Raw genomic sequence first — 18,430 nt, 5'->3', positions numbered from 1 at the left:
TTTTTTTGAGCATTTCACAGCACCCTCTGGTTTTCTCCCCGACAAGAGAACAACATCATGCCGGATTGATTCAGAATTGCATTGTCCATGATGGTATAGGAATAGTTCAAACAAGAATGCCGTGAGGCAGCACTATATTACACCCGAGAGCTGACTAGTTTCCGGTGCTCGTTTTTCCAGTTTCCAATCTCCTGGGTGAGTCGATTCGGGTTTTCTGTTTTGTCTGCTGTCCAATGTTGCCATCATTGCGCTCTCTTCTCCCATCTTTTTTCCACGGTTGTCACCCACCGTGACCTTCCCTTGGCGTCATCAATCATTGTTTCGCAAGGCGGAAAGAAAAAATAACGGTACAACATTGACCCATGTGCCATCTCTTTTCCTCCCTCCGTTCCTGTCCTTCCACCCTTCCCTTCCCTTCCTATGCGGCCACCATTCATCACGTCGTAAAAAAGAACTCGCAGTCGAGAGGAGAGATAATGATGTTTATGAGCGTGGTCGTTGTTGGTGAAAGGGACAACAAGACTTGTAAATTTTTGAGACAGGAAAATGCCATGTGATACGGAAATAGGTACTGCAGAGATTGGTAAGAAATGTACAAATTGTTGCCCTTGTCGGTTGGTATATCGCAGGTGAGAAACAAACGAAGAACAGGATGGAGAGGGGGGCCTGAACAGAGCCATCAGAAACAGAAAGCTGGTGTTGTCCCCCGATTCCCGGTGTCCAACATCTTCGGGAACACTCCCTCAAAAACGGGTCCCGTCATTGGCGTGTGAAAGATATGGTATCAAATGCGTGTAGAAGTGAAATGTAAACAGGACGCCAGCCGCCATGCAGGATCGAAAAGAACAGGATAACACGATGACTGTGAACACAAGCAATGCTGGGTGAAAGGGAAAAGAGAACGGAACGGAAGAATAAGCAGCTAAGAGATTTAGAAGAAACCACAAGCCAGGTACAATAAGCACCGAGCGTATTAAGAGAGAAAGAAGAAAGGTGAAAGAGCCCCGGCGGCTCAGATCATCTTCTGGCTCAAGTCAAACTCCTCCCTCATCGTCCTGCCGTCGATGGGCGACTTGAGCTCGCGGTTGTGGAAGCTGACAGGCGGGCCTTTTGGCATGGTGATGCTCTCGTAGGGCGCGGTGGCTCCGCCCTCTATTGGGGACTTGGTGCGGCTGACGACGCTCGAGTTGTTGCGGCTCCGGCTTCCACTCCTCATCCTCTCCGTAGCACGCGAGATGCGCCCGGCGATGCTGTTGTCCACGCTGCTGCGGCCACGGTGGTGGCCACGAGGGGGGTTAGGTGGGGCGATCACCGGGACGGTGCTCTCGGAGAGGGGCTGAACGCTCTGGCTGTGGTCAGGCTGGAACGGCTCGTCATTGTCCATGACAATCTCAACAGTGCCGGCCGTGCCGTAGACAACGGGCGGCTTGCCGCCGTGAGCGAACGGGAGGGGTGCGGGTGGCGGCGGCGGCGGCGTGGCCAGGTGCTGGAGCTCCCTCAAGACCGGCGGTGGCGGCGGTGGCGGCGGTATCTGGTCAGCGTTTGACACGCGCCGTGAGTGGCCAGGGTTGCCAACTTGGCTGTCGTCCATGATCCCATCGATGGTGCGGATGTACTTGGATGATGAGTACGCATCTGGTGTGCTCAGTTTCCTGAGGGACTGGCCCCTGGCAAGCCTGCTGTGGCCCGGGTTGCTGTCACCCCTAAGGGACTGGGGCGCAACCGGCTCCTCAGGTGGTGCAGACATACAACGCTGGATACCAGGCCTGGTTGGCGGCTGGTAGACGGTAGAAGGGAGCAGGGTCAGCAGGCCTTGGCCATCGCCAGCCTGCGGGGAGCTGGTCTCCTTCTGGGGTGAGTTCTGTCGCGACTTGGGCGACTCAGCCTGTGCAAATGTCATAGGGATGGGCGGCACGGGTTCTTCGGGGCTGATCTCCTTCTGGCCCTCCATGACCAGTCTCATCGCCTTGGGGGTGGCCGGAAGGCCAATAAAGGGGCGTGTCGGCTGCTGAGCATACATGCTCCGCTTTTCGGGTTCCGCGGTACGGCTGCGAGGAGGAAGCTCCTTGGGCTGGACAAAGGTAGTACTAGGCAGCTCGAAAGCAGTCGGCGCGCGGGGGATGCTCGTGCCTGGGAAGGACGGGGACAGCTCATCCGGGTGAGGAATCGCAGGGGCTAACGGTCGCTTGGCGAGCGACTTGCGGCGCTCCTCAAGCTCGCGGGCTGCAGCCTCCTTCTTGAGTTGGCGCTCGTCCTTGATTGCCTTCAAGTCTCCGCGGCCGGAAACTGCGAAGTCGACACGGGGGGTACGAGACCTAGCTTCCTGCGATTCCCTGGGCTTAGAGCTCTCACGCGTCATCGGAAAACCGGGGGACGGTTCACGAGACTTGCTGCCGCCCCGTGACAGCGTCTTCTTGCTGCGGAACTTGGCCTGGTCTTCCCTGGCCCTCCTGTAATCTTCCTCGTCCTCGGAGCCGTAGTAGTGCTGTACACCCGCAGACATGGGGAGAGGCGACGATGGGGATCGTGCGCCAGAGCCTTGCCGATCATTGCTACGGCCGCGGGGGATCTCAAGGGGCGCTGGTCGCATGCCGTCGCGGCTTGAGCCTCGGCGAGGGCGACTCCTTGAAGTTGCCCGGACAGTGCTCGCCTTGCGGACAGTTGTGGGCTCTTCAATTTCTTGGCTGCGCTCGTCGTATCTCGTCGAACTAAAATTAGGAGTGCTCAGGTTGAGCAGATCTTCCGGCGACATTGGGACAGGAGAAGTCGGAGATCTCTTCCCAGCTCGGGGGGTGTAACCTCGGGAAGCGGCGCGTCCCCGGTCGCCCGATCGCTCACGAGAGCCGCCCTTGCGCGTTGCGCTTCTGTCCCGGGCCTTGTTGCGCCCCTCCCGGCTGCCACCGCGGGATTTTGTCTTGGCGGCTTCAAGGCTGCTGATGTAGTCATCCAGGCTCTTGCCACCGTGGTGGCCCCGATGACCCCTAGCAGCGCTTGAGGTAGCTGATGCAGAGGTGGTAGAGCTGGCAATGGACGGCGGAGCACGGCGCCTGGTCGGCCAATGGAAGCGAGTCGAAGAAGTGACCGATTGCTCGGGTGATGTGATGTCACTTCCCAGCGCGTGGTCCATTGATCGGAGCTGCAGTTCCAGTCCGTTGGGCATGCGCTCACGGGGTCCGTTGCGGCTCCGTCGGCCACTCTGCATGAGCATCGCGAGGGAATCTGGCGAGGGAGATGGCGGCGGGGCTTCCTTTCTGCGGTGAGAGTTCTTCATCATCATAGGACTTGCCGTAGCAGCCCTCTCCAGTGACATGCCAACGGCAGCATAACCATCGTCCGCAGCATTCCTAGCATTGTGGCTGGGCTGGGCAGGAGAGTCAATCGGCGGTGTGAGGGCATCGACGCCCGCGGGGAGCTGTGCGCTGGGCTTCTTTGCCGTGTTGCGCAGGTTGGCGTCGCTTGGCATCTCTCCAATGGAAGGAAGTCTTCCGCGGCTAAAGTTACTGGTTTGCGAGCGCGCTGTCGTGGGCGTGTTGAATGCGCTGCGGCTAGAGGGTCTGAGGAAGGCAGTTGTCATCTCTTCTGCCCTTGGCGATATAGCCGACTCAGCAATTGGCGTCACGCCGGCTGCGATCGGCGTCTGGCCACCATCGTTGGACGCGAAGAATTTGGACTTGGAGTTCTGGTCGCCAAAGGACGTGATGAGTTTGAGTGCAGACGTCTTGGCAATGCTTCGCTGAGGCCCGCGGTTCAGGCCCGGTGGTGACAGGGGAGGGCTGAGGACCTCAGGGATGCCGGGATTTATGGCTGTATTGATGCTCTGGAACGTCATCTGCTGTGCCGAGGGTGATGTCCATGGCTCATCGGACTCCTTGCCAGAGCAGGCAAAACTGTTCATCCAGTATTAATTAGTACGAGTCACCAAAACCAGCAGGTTTTCAGTCCGGGAAAACTCACCATCGGATGGCTAGCTGCTGATGCCCATGTTGGACAGCCCACTCTCCCCACTTCTTGATGATCTGGGCCTGGCGCTCCCACACTGACGGGAAGAAGAGACATGTTAGGATTAAGGCCTCGAGGAACTTCTTGTGAGAGATGTACACCTCGATCGCATCAGTCTGGTCGCCCATTCCGATCATGATCGTCACCGCTGAGTGAATATCGCCGTTCTCGAGCAGTCGTTGAACATAGGCCAATCCGAGTTTGTGTTGTGCTGCTGTGCCACCGATGCCGCTTAACGCCAGCAGCATCCAGTCCGAGGAGGTCATGTTCTCAGAATTTGCCGCCATGACGTCTGGGTCGATGTCGCCCAGCCATTTCGCGAGCAGAATCCTGCTCGGTGTCCCCTGGGGGTGGCGGCTCATCTCATCGCGAACAAGATCTTCCGCCTCTTTCGTCCACCCGAAGATTGTGCACAGCATCTGCCGTCGGAGGTCGTCGTTTGTCAAGCGGCTGCTGTCGACCATGGGAGGCCTCTTGTAGGGCACATCACTGAGACGGCTTCTGGTATACTTGAACAGATCCACGACCCTTGAATCCTCGGGGCTTCGCGGGATCTCATGTCGCAGGCGAGACGGTCTGTGTCGAGACCGGCTTGTTGATGATCCCATAGAGACAGAGCTCAGGCTGCTCGTGGAGAACGATGAGCTTTCACGTTTTGGCTTCTCCTGTGGGAAAGTCGAAGATCGAATAGAGGAGCCAGCAGAGATGTAAGTGTTGTCTGTCAGGCCGCGTGATCGGAGAGAGGACTGATACCGCCCGGGGGTCCTCGAGCTGGTGGACGAGACATCAGACACACCGCTCCGGCTTGATGCCGGGCTGGCTGTACGATACTGGTCCTCGTCCGATGATACCTGATGATTGCCAGCCCTGGCGATCCTGGCCATTGGCGGAGCGAGGTCCTCATCGCTCTCAGAGATATCCGCGCTGATCTGTATGGAACCCATTTCCGAGTCGGACGCTGTACTCACACCTTTCTCTTGCTCCTCGATCGACACCGGGGGAGACGGAGGAAGCAAGTTAGCAGGGTGCTGAACGTTGGCCACCATCATGGCGGGGGCATTGAGGTCAAACTGCTGCACTGTGTTGTTGGCGGCGATGGTAAATAAGCTGGCCCCAGGGCCGTAGACCGCGAGCCCCTTGGTGTGCTCCAAGGTAGGGATTTTGTCAAATGTTACATGCTTGGTCCGCACGTCCCAGGACAGGGTTTCGCTTCGGATTCACCCAGGTCAGCAGATGACATAAGAAATGGAAATGGCCCTTGACATGACTTACGATTCGCTGTGTTGGATGATTCTTCCATTTTTGGACCAGCCCATCCAGTTCGGGCCGGCCAGGGAATTCTCCGACTTCTTCAGGATGCGGACAACCTTTGCTGGATCCGCGCTGTTGTAAGCTTTTGACACACTCCAGACCCTCAGATCGCCGTCATTGGTCTGGACAGCCAGCATATCCGACTTCTGCCGCGAAGAAGAGGCATGCCAACTCAGTGAAATGATAGGAGATGGCGCTCTTGACGTGGTCAAGTTGTGCAGAATTGTGAACCTCGGCTGAAGTGTCGCAATCAGCAGCGAGCCGTTTTGGTATCTGATCCACAGTCAGTATCAACTCGGCTCAAAAGACATACAAGTGTTGAGTTGCCAACCCTATTGCGAAAGTCCGGCAGTCGGCTGACGGTGCAAGCGCTGTCACTGCTATTTGGTCAATGGTCCGGGCCGAGATGTGCTCTGATGTTGTCGGCTCGAAGAGGATGATGTTGCCCTGCGTGTTACCTATTGCTTCTTGTCAGCCAGAGCCCAAGGGGTCACAAGACAGCGTGGTTCAGCGCCTGTGCACTCACCGAACGCAACATTGCCGTTTCGCATCCAGGCGGCAACGGTCAGGTGCTCATACGAGGCAAAGCGCGCTACTTCTTCCCCGGACATGATATCCCACACTATCGCGGTCTGCCCTGCGTCGTAACTGACCACTAACCTGCCGGCTCCCATTTCGCTCTGGTTATCGACGGCCAAGATCTGCACCTCGTCGTCATGGCGGGAGAACCTTCTCTCTATGGTCAGGGTGTCGTGGTGGCAGCAGACCACCGAGTTACCTTGGGCATAGAGAAACATTGAGGCAGTGGCCGCAGTCGGGTCGAAATATCGGAGGATGGCGGTTGGCGACATCTTGAAGTCGTCCATTGCCGTCCCTTTACTCCTCGAAGACAGGGGAGTTGAGGTCGAGCGCCCCCTCGATGGCCTGGCTGAGGTGGCCATGCCAGACATGATATGCTTCGCTGGCGGACTTTGTGTAGCAGGTGGTCAGTCGGGATGCTGCATTCAGGAAAGAGACCCCACCCTCGGGCTAAGTTTGCGCTCAGCCCGAGATTCTCGAAGGGCTCACGAAAAGAAACCTGGGTGCACAAGAGATGTCTCACATACCAGCGGTAGGGTGAGAACCCCTCCGGAAAGGCGTCGCAACGAACTTGAGTCGGGCGGTGAGGCTACACAGTTCGACCTGGGACCATCACATGGAACACCCAGCTGCCCGTTTCCGGACGAGTCCGTCCTCCACGTTCGTTGTCTCAGATATGCCGAAAGTCAACCCTGGCCTGTTGTATGCGGTGAGGGGCCTTGGTGGGAAAAGGGCGGCTGCCGTGCCTGGGGATACTTGTATTCCGTGGAGACAGCGCGTGCGCTTTCCCTCTTTTTTTTTCGTTTTTCCTTTTTCGGGGGTTTTTTTTTTCCCTTCCTTTTTTCCCCTTTCTTCTTTTCTTTTCCCCTCCTTCCGGCTCGGTGCCGATCACAGGGTGGAATTGATGATGAATAAGAACAAGAAGGGGGGTGGATCTGAGTGGTGAAGAGTGAGCGAGGTGTGAGGTAATACCAGCCAGGTACGTCAAGATTTCAGGTAGCACGGGCTTGCTGGTCAAGGTCCGTCAGGCGCGTGCGATATGTAGGTGAGCGGCAATGAGAGACTGTGGCGATAATTTACCCGCCTCGTGGGCGGAGCGGCAGAAAGCCAGGGTATGCCGGGATATCTCGAATGGCAGGCGCTTGTGGTGGCTAGAGTGCTGTGATTCTGGGCTCGCGGACGAGGAGCAAAGGTCCCATTCCCATCAGAAGGGTGAGCAGCAGGAATCTTGGGATGCACGGGGTTGCAGAAAGTGCAAGAAGCATGCGGAGGGAGAGAGAAAATGCATCAAGAACGGCGCGAGGTGTGGGATGGGGGTGTGGGATGGCAATAAGTCGAAGAGTTGAGCGCCTAGAGCGACAAGGCCTGGCCTGTCAGTGGACGATGCGGGAGGGCATATAAAATTAGAGTGGTGGTGGTCCATGGGCGACATGGGCGACATGGGCGAGGTAGCGTCTACGGAGTAGAGCAGCGATTTGTGAGAGTATGCGAGCGGGTACGGACCGGCTCATCTGAGGGCCTAGCACTGCATGGCGACGGAGAAGGCAGGCATGCTACAAGGATGGCGACGAACCTATGAGGTCGCTGGGGACGGCAAGGTCAGGAAGTCATGGCTCGCCGAGGCCAGGTGTGGAAGCATCAGAGAGGGAAAGGCCGGTGACCGTGGGCATGGGAGACGCAGTAGCTCCCAGAGCTGGCAGGCTGGTTGGCCGGGAGCCAAGTACCCAGTACTGTGTATGTGCCATGATTAGCCTCCACCTCGTGCGTACTCAAGTACCTACCTAGGTACCCAGGTACTTGGCCAGCCTATCCAGCCTATCCAGCCTATCCCGCCTGTCCTGCCTGTTGCTGCCACCCGGGCTGCAGGGCACATGAGATGATCGACCCCACGGCCAATTGGGCAGGAAGGCCGGCCTTCCTGCCCAAAGCCACGACACAACTTGAGTCGTGAGCCAGTTGCTTGCCCTGGAGGCCTGATGGGACAGGTTTGGAGGCGGGCGAGGGGCGGGCGAGGGACGGACGATGGCCGCAGGCGCCGTGCAGATATTGTCCACTGTACTGCTACTCGGTGGTCCCACCCGTCGCCCTGTCTGCACGCTTGCACGCCTGCTTGATAGTCCTGGTCTGGATAGTCGCGTCGTACCGAGTACAGTGCGTCTGGCCCGCCCGTACCTGACATGGCAGTGTCGAGCCCGATCCCACAGACAGGGCAGACCTCCAGCCATCCATCCAGCCACCCACCCAGCCAGCCAGCCATGACGGGTGTCACAGATGCTTGGATGGGCCGCGGTGAGGAAGGGGAGCAACGGGGTGGATACTGTAGCAGGAGCGGGGGAGGAGGAGGAGGCCACTGGTACTCCGTGCTCCGTACCGCCGGGTCTAGCAAGGTACGTACTGCATGTCTGGAGGCTGGCCATCATGTCATGTGAGATGAGATACTGTGTAGCCAGGCCGGCCGCCCGCCTCACTCTGTCGATGTCTGCCAGGCTGCCAGGCTGCTGTTGATCCAGGGCACAAGAGAGCATGTACTGTAGGAATACAGAGCACAGGGTGCAGAGTGCAGAGTGCAGAGTACAGAGTACATGGCAGAGAGAGTGCGGGGGGGCGGATGGCCCTGTGGCATGTTGGCATGCTGGGGCCATGTACTGTCCAAGGCCATCCATGCCCATGCCCCATGCCCGCATGTATGTGCGGTGCGGCCAGGCTTGCAGGCGTGCAGGCGTGCGGGCGGTACAGCGAGCGAACGACAGTCTTGATGCAACCAGATGGTGGGCGTGGAGGGCCCAGAAAGGGTTGAGGTCGAGCAGAGCACGCTCTGTCAGGAAGGAACGGTACCGGAACGGTGCACGGGCCCCTGTAGAGTATTCTTAAGGAATCCTCGGCCTCTGGCTTGTTAGACAGAAACTTAGACAGAACGAGAAACAAATGCACCCCCTTCACTTACTTCGCACTCCCTGACACGCTCAGTGGCCGGGAATTAAGCGCCGACTGGCGTTCCGGCCCCGCTGGTGAGCATCTTGTTTGCAGGGAGGTGGGGACGGGATGCCAATCACGGTGCAAGGCCGCCTTTCTCATCACCTCGACCAGGGTCCTGCAGCGCCTGCACAGGCAGGGATGTCCCGGCTCCCTCATCTCCCGCACCCAGACAGCCCCAGACCCTGGCTGCCATGGCCGCCATGGCGTACCTATCAACCTGCCTATCAATCAACAAGGCCGTTGTTCACGTCCTTGATTGATCCGTTCACTTGTTTGCAGTCAGTCAGTCAGCCAGTCAACCACTCCAGGTCTCCCACAATCAATCAATCAATCGATCAATAACTAAATCAATCAATCAATCCATTGTCATGCCACGACTCGATCACTCGCCCCCAGCCCTTGCTCGACCCCTCCGTTCCTTGCCGAACCTCGGAGGGAGCATCGGTGATATCAGCCATTCATTGACCGGGCTGACTGGTTGATTGATCGATCGACATGATCCCTCGACCTGTGCCATATCAGTTGCCTCAGCGCCACCAGATCATCCTACCACCTGCCTCGGCAGCCCGGCCGGGCTTGTCAGCGACCCGTGACCATCCTGCCATCACCCCCCCCCAGCTCCCGCGCGGCACCATGCTGACCGTTCGTTGATCGTCACCTCTGTCAGTCACTCACTGTCACTTTCACCGTCACTGACACCCTCATCCTCACCCTCACCGGCTGCGGCTGCGGCTGCGGCTGCGGCTATGGCTATGGCTATGGCCATGGCTATTGCTATAGCTTCAGCTTCAGCTTCAGCGATGAGCCCCCGTCGCGGTTGGTAGTTGGTACTACTGTCCGATTGCCAGCACAGCTCGCCAAGTATCTACAAATGCCATGACGGCCATGATGCCTACCTTCTTCAACCTGACACCACAGCCAGCTGCGAAACCACTTGTGCAGCGAACAAACACGGTACTGTAGAGACACTGCCACATGTGCCCACGGGTCTTGCCTGCATGTCTCGCCGTCCATCCTCAGCTCGTTCAACTGCATCCAGAAATCTTATCAGGGCCACAAGATAAACAAGGGGCGAGCCATGCCACACAGACACCTTTTTGTCAGCTTGGTTCATTAGATTGAGACGCACACTCCGCCGCACACTTCGCCCTGCCATGCAACCACACAACACAAGGCCGTTGCCGTTTTCGACGAGGGACACGCCCAGGGCTCAGAGTGTGCCGCCCAAACTGGGCTGGCTGGCTTGACTGGGACCCTGTGCCTGGTGTGATCAAACAGCCGAGCTGTTTCTGTTTATGCGTCCCCATCCCCAAGCCCCTGGCTCCATCCTCCGGCGCCCACGCCTCACGCCGGCGCCGGCTGCTCAACGGTTGGCCGCTAGCTCCCGGCACCGACGAGGGCCCCAAGCTTGACGCCTGAGCCGCTGCTGCCATTCGTCGTCGCCGCGGCCCTCCATGGCGCTGCCATCTCGGGGCAGCAATCCGAACATCGCGGGCTACGCCGTCCCCAGGGCCTCGACCCTACCTGCCAATTGACTCCCCGCGGCCCGCATCTAGCTCGCAACCTCATGCAATCTTTCTCAAGACACGTTAGTGCGGGCGCCCATGCACGGTATCTCTGGCCCTGGTCGGCCGGCCGGTGCTGAGCAGACGCAGACCAGACCAGAGCACGCATCTGCCCTCCATCTCGCTACGCGGTGGCCTGCTTGCCTGCGTGCATGGGTGGTGCATGGAGCCACACGCCTGCTGATGGAGTGCGAATACTTTATTTTCCTCTCGTACCTTGAACGCACTCCTGCATTGCTACCTTGTCCGGCTTGCCCTGCAGCACTCGGGGCCGCTAGTCCGGTACCCCGCGGCCACCAGGCGAGCTTTGTTTCTATAATAACCCAGTGCAGGCTGGCAGGCTGGCTCACCCCACCCCTTTCTGCTGCCCAGGTTGCACAGGCCTGCCGTGCTGGTGGCCATCACGCATCTCGAAATCGTTTATTAATGGATGTCTGCCGCTATATCAAGTCCTGGTCGTGGTGTTGGTAGGACGGGCCTGCTGTCCCAGGTTCAGCGTGTTGGCACCTCGACCCGACCTGCCTCGCAACCTGCCTCGCAATTCTCATCATGGCCACAGCAACGTGTTGCCCTCTCATATAAGCCCTGGCCAGGTCGAGAGGGTGGTGACACAGCTTACAGTGCTTACATGGCCACTCTGGTCGGTCGAAAGACTGTCAGGACAGGCACGTCTGGACTAGGCTCCTTTGGGGTCACGTAAAGTGCCACGGCGTGCCACGACGTGTCACAGCATGCAGCATCGTCACTCTAAGCTACATCAACCCCACGTATCACCAGCGCGTCCCATTGTGTGGTCAGATCAGCTTCTTTCTGTTAGAGGGAGCCGGTCATGCCCACGCCCCCCGCAAGGCCTCGTTTTCCGCACTTGTGCCTTGCAGCTCGTATGCTGTTCGACAGTTTCTAGAAATACCAAGCCTAGTCCGAGCACGGCTGAAGCTAATCGTATTACGTAGCTTCTCATGTGTTTCAGAAACAAACTATGGCCATGCGCATCGCGCCTCTGCAACATTCAGGTCTCGGGCCGTCAGGGTCGCTTCTCGAGCACCTCAGAAAAGATACAGAACAAGGTTCGCAGGTTGGCAGGCGAGGAAGGTGCTTGGGCCATTGGACCAGAGGGCGATCCCAGGGTTTCTTCCGGAGATGTACCCAAAAGGCGACGGAATCCCTCCCTTTTCGATAACCATGTGTCGCTTCGGCCTTCGGGAACGGACCTGGCAGGACTGAAAACCTGCAGCTCGCTGCTCCGTGCATTCACCCTCCATCCTTTGACGAGTTTAACCTTGTCTCTTGCCATTGACGCGAGGGGCGTGCGGCATGGAGACGTGTTACACAGCACACAGCAAGTTGAGCAGGGCTGCCTTCATTAACGATGGGACATGCCGTCCCGAAAAAGTAGTGATTTCTGCAGGCCGCTGCTGGCCCGGCCTGGCAGTCAGTTCTGCGCAATGAGCTGGCAACTCAATGGCGTCAGCAATTGTCCCCTGTTTTCTTTTCCTTTCTTTTCTCTCTCTCTCTCTCTCTCTCTCCTTTTTGGCAAAACGTGGCAGCGACGCTGTGTCAGCAATGCCCGTGAACACAGTTGGCGATTGAGGAATCCCCAGTAATCCCAAGGCTTTCTTACCATTGCATTGGGTGGCCAGCAACGTTCACTCGCAGGGTAGCAAAAGCTTCCCGAGGTGCATCAGCGCCCTGGCCGCCCCGGGGGGGGGTCCCGTCGACGGGTCCAAGGCGCTCACCTCCCGGGATGGAAGCTCTTCTGCATCCGTCTAGTCGAGGTAGTGTGCCGGGATGGGAGCTCGTCGTCAAATCTCGCCAATGCCCCCCCCTATATACCTTGCCAACCACAATGCAGAAGCTGACGGCATGTGCCATCCACAAACACATGAATGCTCTGGGCCAGGAAAGGCAGGACTACTGGGGATTGATAATAGCTCAAGTCCAGCCATCACGGCTACTTTTTGTCTGTAGGCCAGCAGGCGACCACTTTTTCACGTGGGTGTGACCTGGCATGGGTTTGGCATCCATTGTCAATGATGACGGAGATCGCCGCATCACAATCTGTGGCATCTTCGGTCCCGACAGTCCTCCATTGACAATTGGATCTCCCATGTGACGACTGTCAAGCACAGGACGCCACAGTCTGACACTCTCGGACCAGTCTCAATCCATCACCCCGCACAGGTTGCAGCCTTCTCGTCTCCTCAAGTGCGAGTTGGCTGATGGGCGTCCCCGCGCCAATCTCAAAGGCCTGGACCCAACTCGTCAATTGAAATCCCCCCGCCACCTCCAAGTCCACGAATAGAAGATAGGATTGTGTCTACTCGTGGGTTGGATGCATGAGGCATGAATATGCACGCTGGTGTATGCGTGCATGCACCAGCTGGCGACTCTTGGGAACTCAGATTGTGAGGCTAGGGAACCGGCCACGAATATTGATGGCTCTGCCGTTGTTGCAGCAGACGCCGCCCTCCCGACTGTAACGTTGGGGCATTTCCGCATTCCGCGCCTGTGCGATTATATCAAGTTCCATTAAGAACTTCCCCGATCCCACGGGCACCAGAAAAGAAGGAGACTGCGAGATTGCCTGGACCAAAAGCCAGAGAGAACTCCACCACCCATCTTTGCACACCACCACACTCCATCTCCACCTGTACCAAACCCCACATCGTCACTGTGATCACTGCGCACAACGTGTTCGGGGTTTTAGGTCACCCTCCATCATCTCTCAAGTGGCTGCCCGGCTTAGATTGCCTCCCAACCATCGTCCTCATCCTGGCGTCTGACATGCACACGAGGGAGCAAATGGGATGGCCAAATTCAGGGCGAGTGTCTTGATTGGGCTCATTTTTCCTTCTTCAGAGTCATTGAATGGCAGCCATGAGTCTGAGCCCGAAATCGGCCACAATGTCTGGTCCCGGAGTCTCAAGGGATTGCCTTGTGGGCGGCAGTAGAACATGTGCCTGCAGCTCTGGCGCGGTTCCACAAGGACATCGAACTTGTGGTTGGACAACGGCTACCTAATCAGCCGGCGTGCAGGACGCCCCTAGTCTGAGCGATTGCTCCCAGTCGACGCCGACGTCCCCCACCCCAGTATTCGCCTAATGATCCCACGGTGCTGTGACCTCCAAGTCCTACTTGGCAATGGACGCAGAATGTGCGATGACGCGCGTGCAGAGAACAAACCCTCATATAAGTACTCCTGAGTCCAATCTGGTCCTGAGTCAACATCATCAAGATGCAAATCTGACCGCACCGTACAACGAGGTAGTACCAAGCTTACGACCTTCGGTCCCTTTCGCGCATTCTCGCAACGAGGGAGCACAATGCTCCAGAAAGCGGTACTCAGCTTTTGCTTCAAAGCCCCTCTGACCCATAACCTCGAGGAGTCACAGCCTTGTCTCACGCTAGGTCACCTGGTTTTGATTCTTGTTTCTTTTTCACGAACTGGATGGTAAGTGTGGCTGCTAGCTTGTCTCGAGACAATCCACGGTTGCGCGGTTTGTGTGGGGAAATGCGCAACCAAGAAGTGTCTGGGGAACAAAAATGGCTTGAACATTTTCGTGACCACCGAACTAGGAAAATCCACAGGAGATGCGACACGAAAACAATGCGGAAGCGTGCCCCCTCAAGACGGCAATGAAGACTTGCAATGTGTGGTTTCGCTTCTATTCCGTATACGTCCGAGGACATACATGGCGCCTTCATACGGTGGTAAGCGCTCAAGACCACATGGCATTAATAATTATAGTTAAAATATGATAGGTGCTTATAACCTCAGCCTTGCGACAAACAGAGAAGGCTAAGTAGCACCGTCTTGGTGGCGGCGTTGACTAGAACGCTGCCAAATATGTATTATATATGGCGCAGCTCCGGGTTTCGGCATTCCTGACCAGTCCCCAGAAATGGCACAGGACATAAAGGTGGTGGTAGAAGCCCAGAATTTTCAGTAGATTCTGGATATGAGTCAGTTGAAGAGCAATTTGGGCACCAAATGTTGAAGCTTCTCAAGATCATGAGGCCTACTTTATTACCTTGATAGGGCAGCACAAATACATTTTAGTTCTAAAAGCATAGGCAGTGCTTCCTTTATTATCTCCTAATATATAAGCCATACTATAGTTTCAACAGCAATATTTATCCTAAGATCTCTTTAAAATATACCTTTTATTAATAAGATTAATATTCTCTCTTAATTAAATATATAAACTTTACTACTTACTAGGATATTAATATACTATTTTAATTATAATAATTAAGTATTAAAATTTTATAAAGTTTTATTATTTTAATTTTATTAATAAGTATTTAAATATAAACTATAAGTATTTATTATATTATAACTATTATTATTAATATTATATTCTTTTAAAATATTAAGTTTTAAGTGCTTACTATTATATAAAGGTGCTATATATATATTTAATTATATATAGAATAAAAGTAAAACTACTTAAATATCTAAATATACTTACTTAAAGCTATAAGAAATATATATTATAGGTCTTCCTTAAGAGCCTTAGGTGAGAAGATATCAGCCACACATAATTAATCTTTCACATAGGAACAAAATATCTACATTATCCATTAACTTTATAGCACTAAAACCTGCTAAGTCCTGGGCAGGTGTTATTGATACCTTGGTGTAGAGCGCATTTTAGAGTCCAATAAACTTTTAGGTCAATTATTCATAGAACATGGCATCGAAATTTCACCCCATTAGAAACTAGGGCTTGCATAGGAACTGAAAAATTAATAGCACTTGAGCCAGGCTACTAAGCCCAGGGCACTTGACATCTTGGAATCATTGAGATTGTGTTGAAAATCGAACCTGCTTTTTAGTCTTGGCCAGTAAGGAATTGCTTTGTTGTCCCAAAGTCGAAGATTGGATGGGTACTCCTTTGACTCTTGATAGCTGCCAGCCTGGACATGCATGTAGTGCACAGCAGATGATCATCACAGCCTCGTTGGAAGCAAAGCGCCTATGTTGTCTCCTAATTGGGGGCTTTTGGGGTACCTGGAATAGCCCCATCACATTTCAAGCCTGATAATCTTCGTTGATCAACTAGAATTGGAGTTGGCTTGTAACGTGAAAACACTTGGGGCAGTGCATGTATGAGCTACGAGACTCCCACGCAGTCCATAGAGAAGAGACAATAATCACCAACATCCCAGATAGGTCTGATCCGCATGTTGCAGAAAATCCTGCAAGAGCTCCAGACAATCTCAAGTCTGGACTCAATCTCAACTCATTTACCTAGCTTGGTCCCGAGAACTTCATTGCCAGCTTTCACTTTGTACAATCATGTGGCCTTGTCCTGTGTCTCAAGACTTTCCAAGACAGAAGGCAGGTCAGCTTCAAATGAAGTTCTTACTCCATGATAAAATCCGGTCTGTCTGACAGACTGCCTGGTACGCTTAGCCTGCATGTGCGCTGAAGCTGAAGGTCTTGGATCAGGATGAGTCGGGCTCTAGCCCCGGACCAGCAGAGAACGGGCTCAAAATATCGAATGAAAGGAGAAGAGAGGAGAGGCGCATTTCCCAGGATCCAAGCCCCCTCATTCTAGTTGAAGATGAGTGAAGCCGTGCCCAGCAGAACATAGCGGCCTTGCATTTGTTTGCATCCGTCTCTGTACATAGACCTTACTGAAATGACCCCTCTATTTAACGCCAAGTGTACACAAACTAAGCATATTGCTGGTGTCAATGTAGAAAGAGATCTCAGGGTGATGGTGATTTGCTGCAATCATACACAAATGGACCGAAACTGCAGTTAATAGTTATATAATTAGCTTGAAAAACAATGCTTGACCCACATAGATGTCCGTGGTCCGACCTCAAATAGATTTGGTGTCTTGTACAAAAGGTGTCACGTTGGCATCTGGGACCAGCCGGACCTGTAGACCAGGCAGTTGTTCCTTTAATCACAAAGGAGATACAACCCCTGGAGAATCCTCAGCTCCGTTAGCAGATTCTTGGATTGTAATGAACAGAAATAACCTAGTTGGTAGGAATTTAGTGGAATTTCCATGTGTGACTGGAGATCACCAGACCAAGTCCACCACATAGCACATGTAAATATCACCGGGGAACAAGTTGCCCCGATAGAACCATATCGATAAAAACAGCCTTCCTTGGGGAGTTGGCCGTGATTATGCAGATCTCAGCTCTTTCATCTGGAGTCCATCTTACTGTTGTGTATTCCAACGGTCTGGACAACGTCGAAACTGTCAAATACCCCCAACCACAACGCAGCAGTCCATACTCTGCTGGGAGGTATTCCGAGCCCCCAAGGCAAACGAGGATGGTACTTTGAACATCTGCTGGGTTAGATAGAACGGTATACCGGAGATTTGGCATCCAGGTTGAGCCTATATAAGCAGTAACGAAAAGGACAGAGTGAACAGCTGGCGGAGGGGTGTCACAAATTGTGGCTTATGAGAAACACGGACACACTGGACTACTACTCGTGGACTCGATGGAATTTTGATGAGTGGCTCAGGTATTCTGCTTACTATTGTTTACTATATCCACCTACTTTACCACTCATATCGACATTGCATGTTTTCTAAGCGCTTTGGGTCTTTAAGCGTTTACCGCTGTATAAAGGCGCCATATATGGGCCCGGACGTATGCGGAATAGAAGCGACACCAGATAGACCAGACCGATGACTATGAGAAGGGCCACCAAGTCTTATATTATGGGCGATGCATATCGCGATGCCAAAGCCGTCCTGGCTTATGTGGGCGCCCACGCCACACTTCAGCAGCAGCCCCTTCGCGCGCTCCAAACAGATGGCACCCGATGACTGCTACTCGGAATAGCGGTGATCATGGTCATGATTGATTGGCAATAAATCCGGGGCCCGGCGCGGTCGAGAAACGCCCAACGGTAGAAATCGGAGGCGAGTGACAGTATAGTCGAGCTAGTCCTGACTATGAAGGGTTTATATGTGCCGGTACGATTTGTCGAGTACCTGGGTACACTACCAGTAGGAAACTGTGCTTGGGAAGCACAACACCTTGCGTTGTGGGCATCCCAGGGCGCAAGTCTTTTCGTTATATGGCGTACTGCTGGTGATGGAGCGTGGCCATTGGTCTGTTCTGGAGCATTTACGGCGTCGAGGGACGAATCTGGGAGCCTGACAAGGCCCATGCGCGAATTCCCTCCGCTGGGGTGCAGTGATCCCAGGGGCAAGCTCTATGCCGTTCTTTTGTTGCTCCAGGGCTGCATCATCTATCTAGACTACACGACAGATGCGTTTCCCCTCGCTTGAGGGTGCTGGTTGGTCAGATCTGGCAGAGACGAAACGAAGCCGGTCATGTCGACGATGTCTGGCAGCGGCTGCCCACTCTCCGCGGCAACCTACCAGTTGACCCGTCCGTCCGACGCTGCTTCCGCCTCTGTCGTGCAATCCATCACCGACAATCTTGTCCGCTGCTCATGCGGAGCAGCAAGTGGCCATATCCAGGGCATGGAGATGACGAGCAACTCATTCATTTCAGCGTATTCCTTGCGGGATTCAAGCTTGATAAAGGGCCAATGTCTAGAGCCTCTAAGGCATTCCCTTGCAGACCCAAGCGTTCAAGTTTCGCCACTATCAGTTCGACGATTGTGACAGTTTGAAGGATTATATGGCCATAATTGGAGTAATCCTAGGCCACCGTCCCTTATTATACGGCGCGAGCCGGGTTCCAAATGCCACGAGCTTGTCGGAAAGAGACTCGGGTGGCGAGAGTACTCCAGGGCTTGACCTGTAGGTCCACCGCTCGGCAGCATGGATTTTTGGGTGAAGCTCGGGAGCGATGATCTCTTGGTCCTTTCCAACCAAGGTGTCCTTACTTTAAATAACTTCTCAGATCGCACTTCACCAGGTACTTGTGGATCGCGACTCGGGTAAATGAAGGGCTATATGCGGACAGGTTTGCGTGTTAGACGTTATTTGTCACTCGCACTCCGAATCTGATGAATGCTAATCAACGTTGACCATTTCTTACAAACC

At 54.6% G+C, this 18,430-nt stretch overlaps 1 protein-coding gene across 1 annotated transcript; it reads right to left on the bottom strand.

The window, feature by feature from the left end:
• Positions 1-58: 58 nt before the first annotated feature.
• On the bottom strand, positions 59-7,498 carry KVR01_009936 (uncharacterized protein). Its single transcript, XM_044790610.1, has 6 exons — positions 6,417-7,498; positions 5,837-6,279; positions 5,642-5,768; positions 5,272-5,583; positions 3,955-5,208; positions 59-3,887 (listed from the first exon to the last, which is right to left on the bottom strand). The coding sequence occupies exons 2-6, from the start codon at positions 6,258-6,260 to the stop codon at positions 1,013-1,015; spliced, it is 4,992 nt and encodes a 1,663-aa protein (XP_044641184.1). The 5' UTR covers positions 6,261-6,279; positions 6,417-7,498; the 3' UTR covers positions 59-1,012.
• Between the last annotated feature and the right edge of the window lie 10,932 nt (positions 7,499-18,430).

This window comes from Diaporthe batatas (genome assembly GCF_019321695.1).
Source record: "Diaporthe batatas strain CRI 302-4 chromosome Unknown Contig00012, whole genome shotgun sequence".
NCBI classification, from domain to species: domain Eukaryota; kingdom Fungi; phylum Ascomycota; class Sordariomycetes; order Diaporthales; family Diaporthaceae; genus Diaporthe; species Diaporthe batatas.
This window is presented reverse-complemented; position numbering and strand designations above follow the sequence as displayed.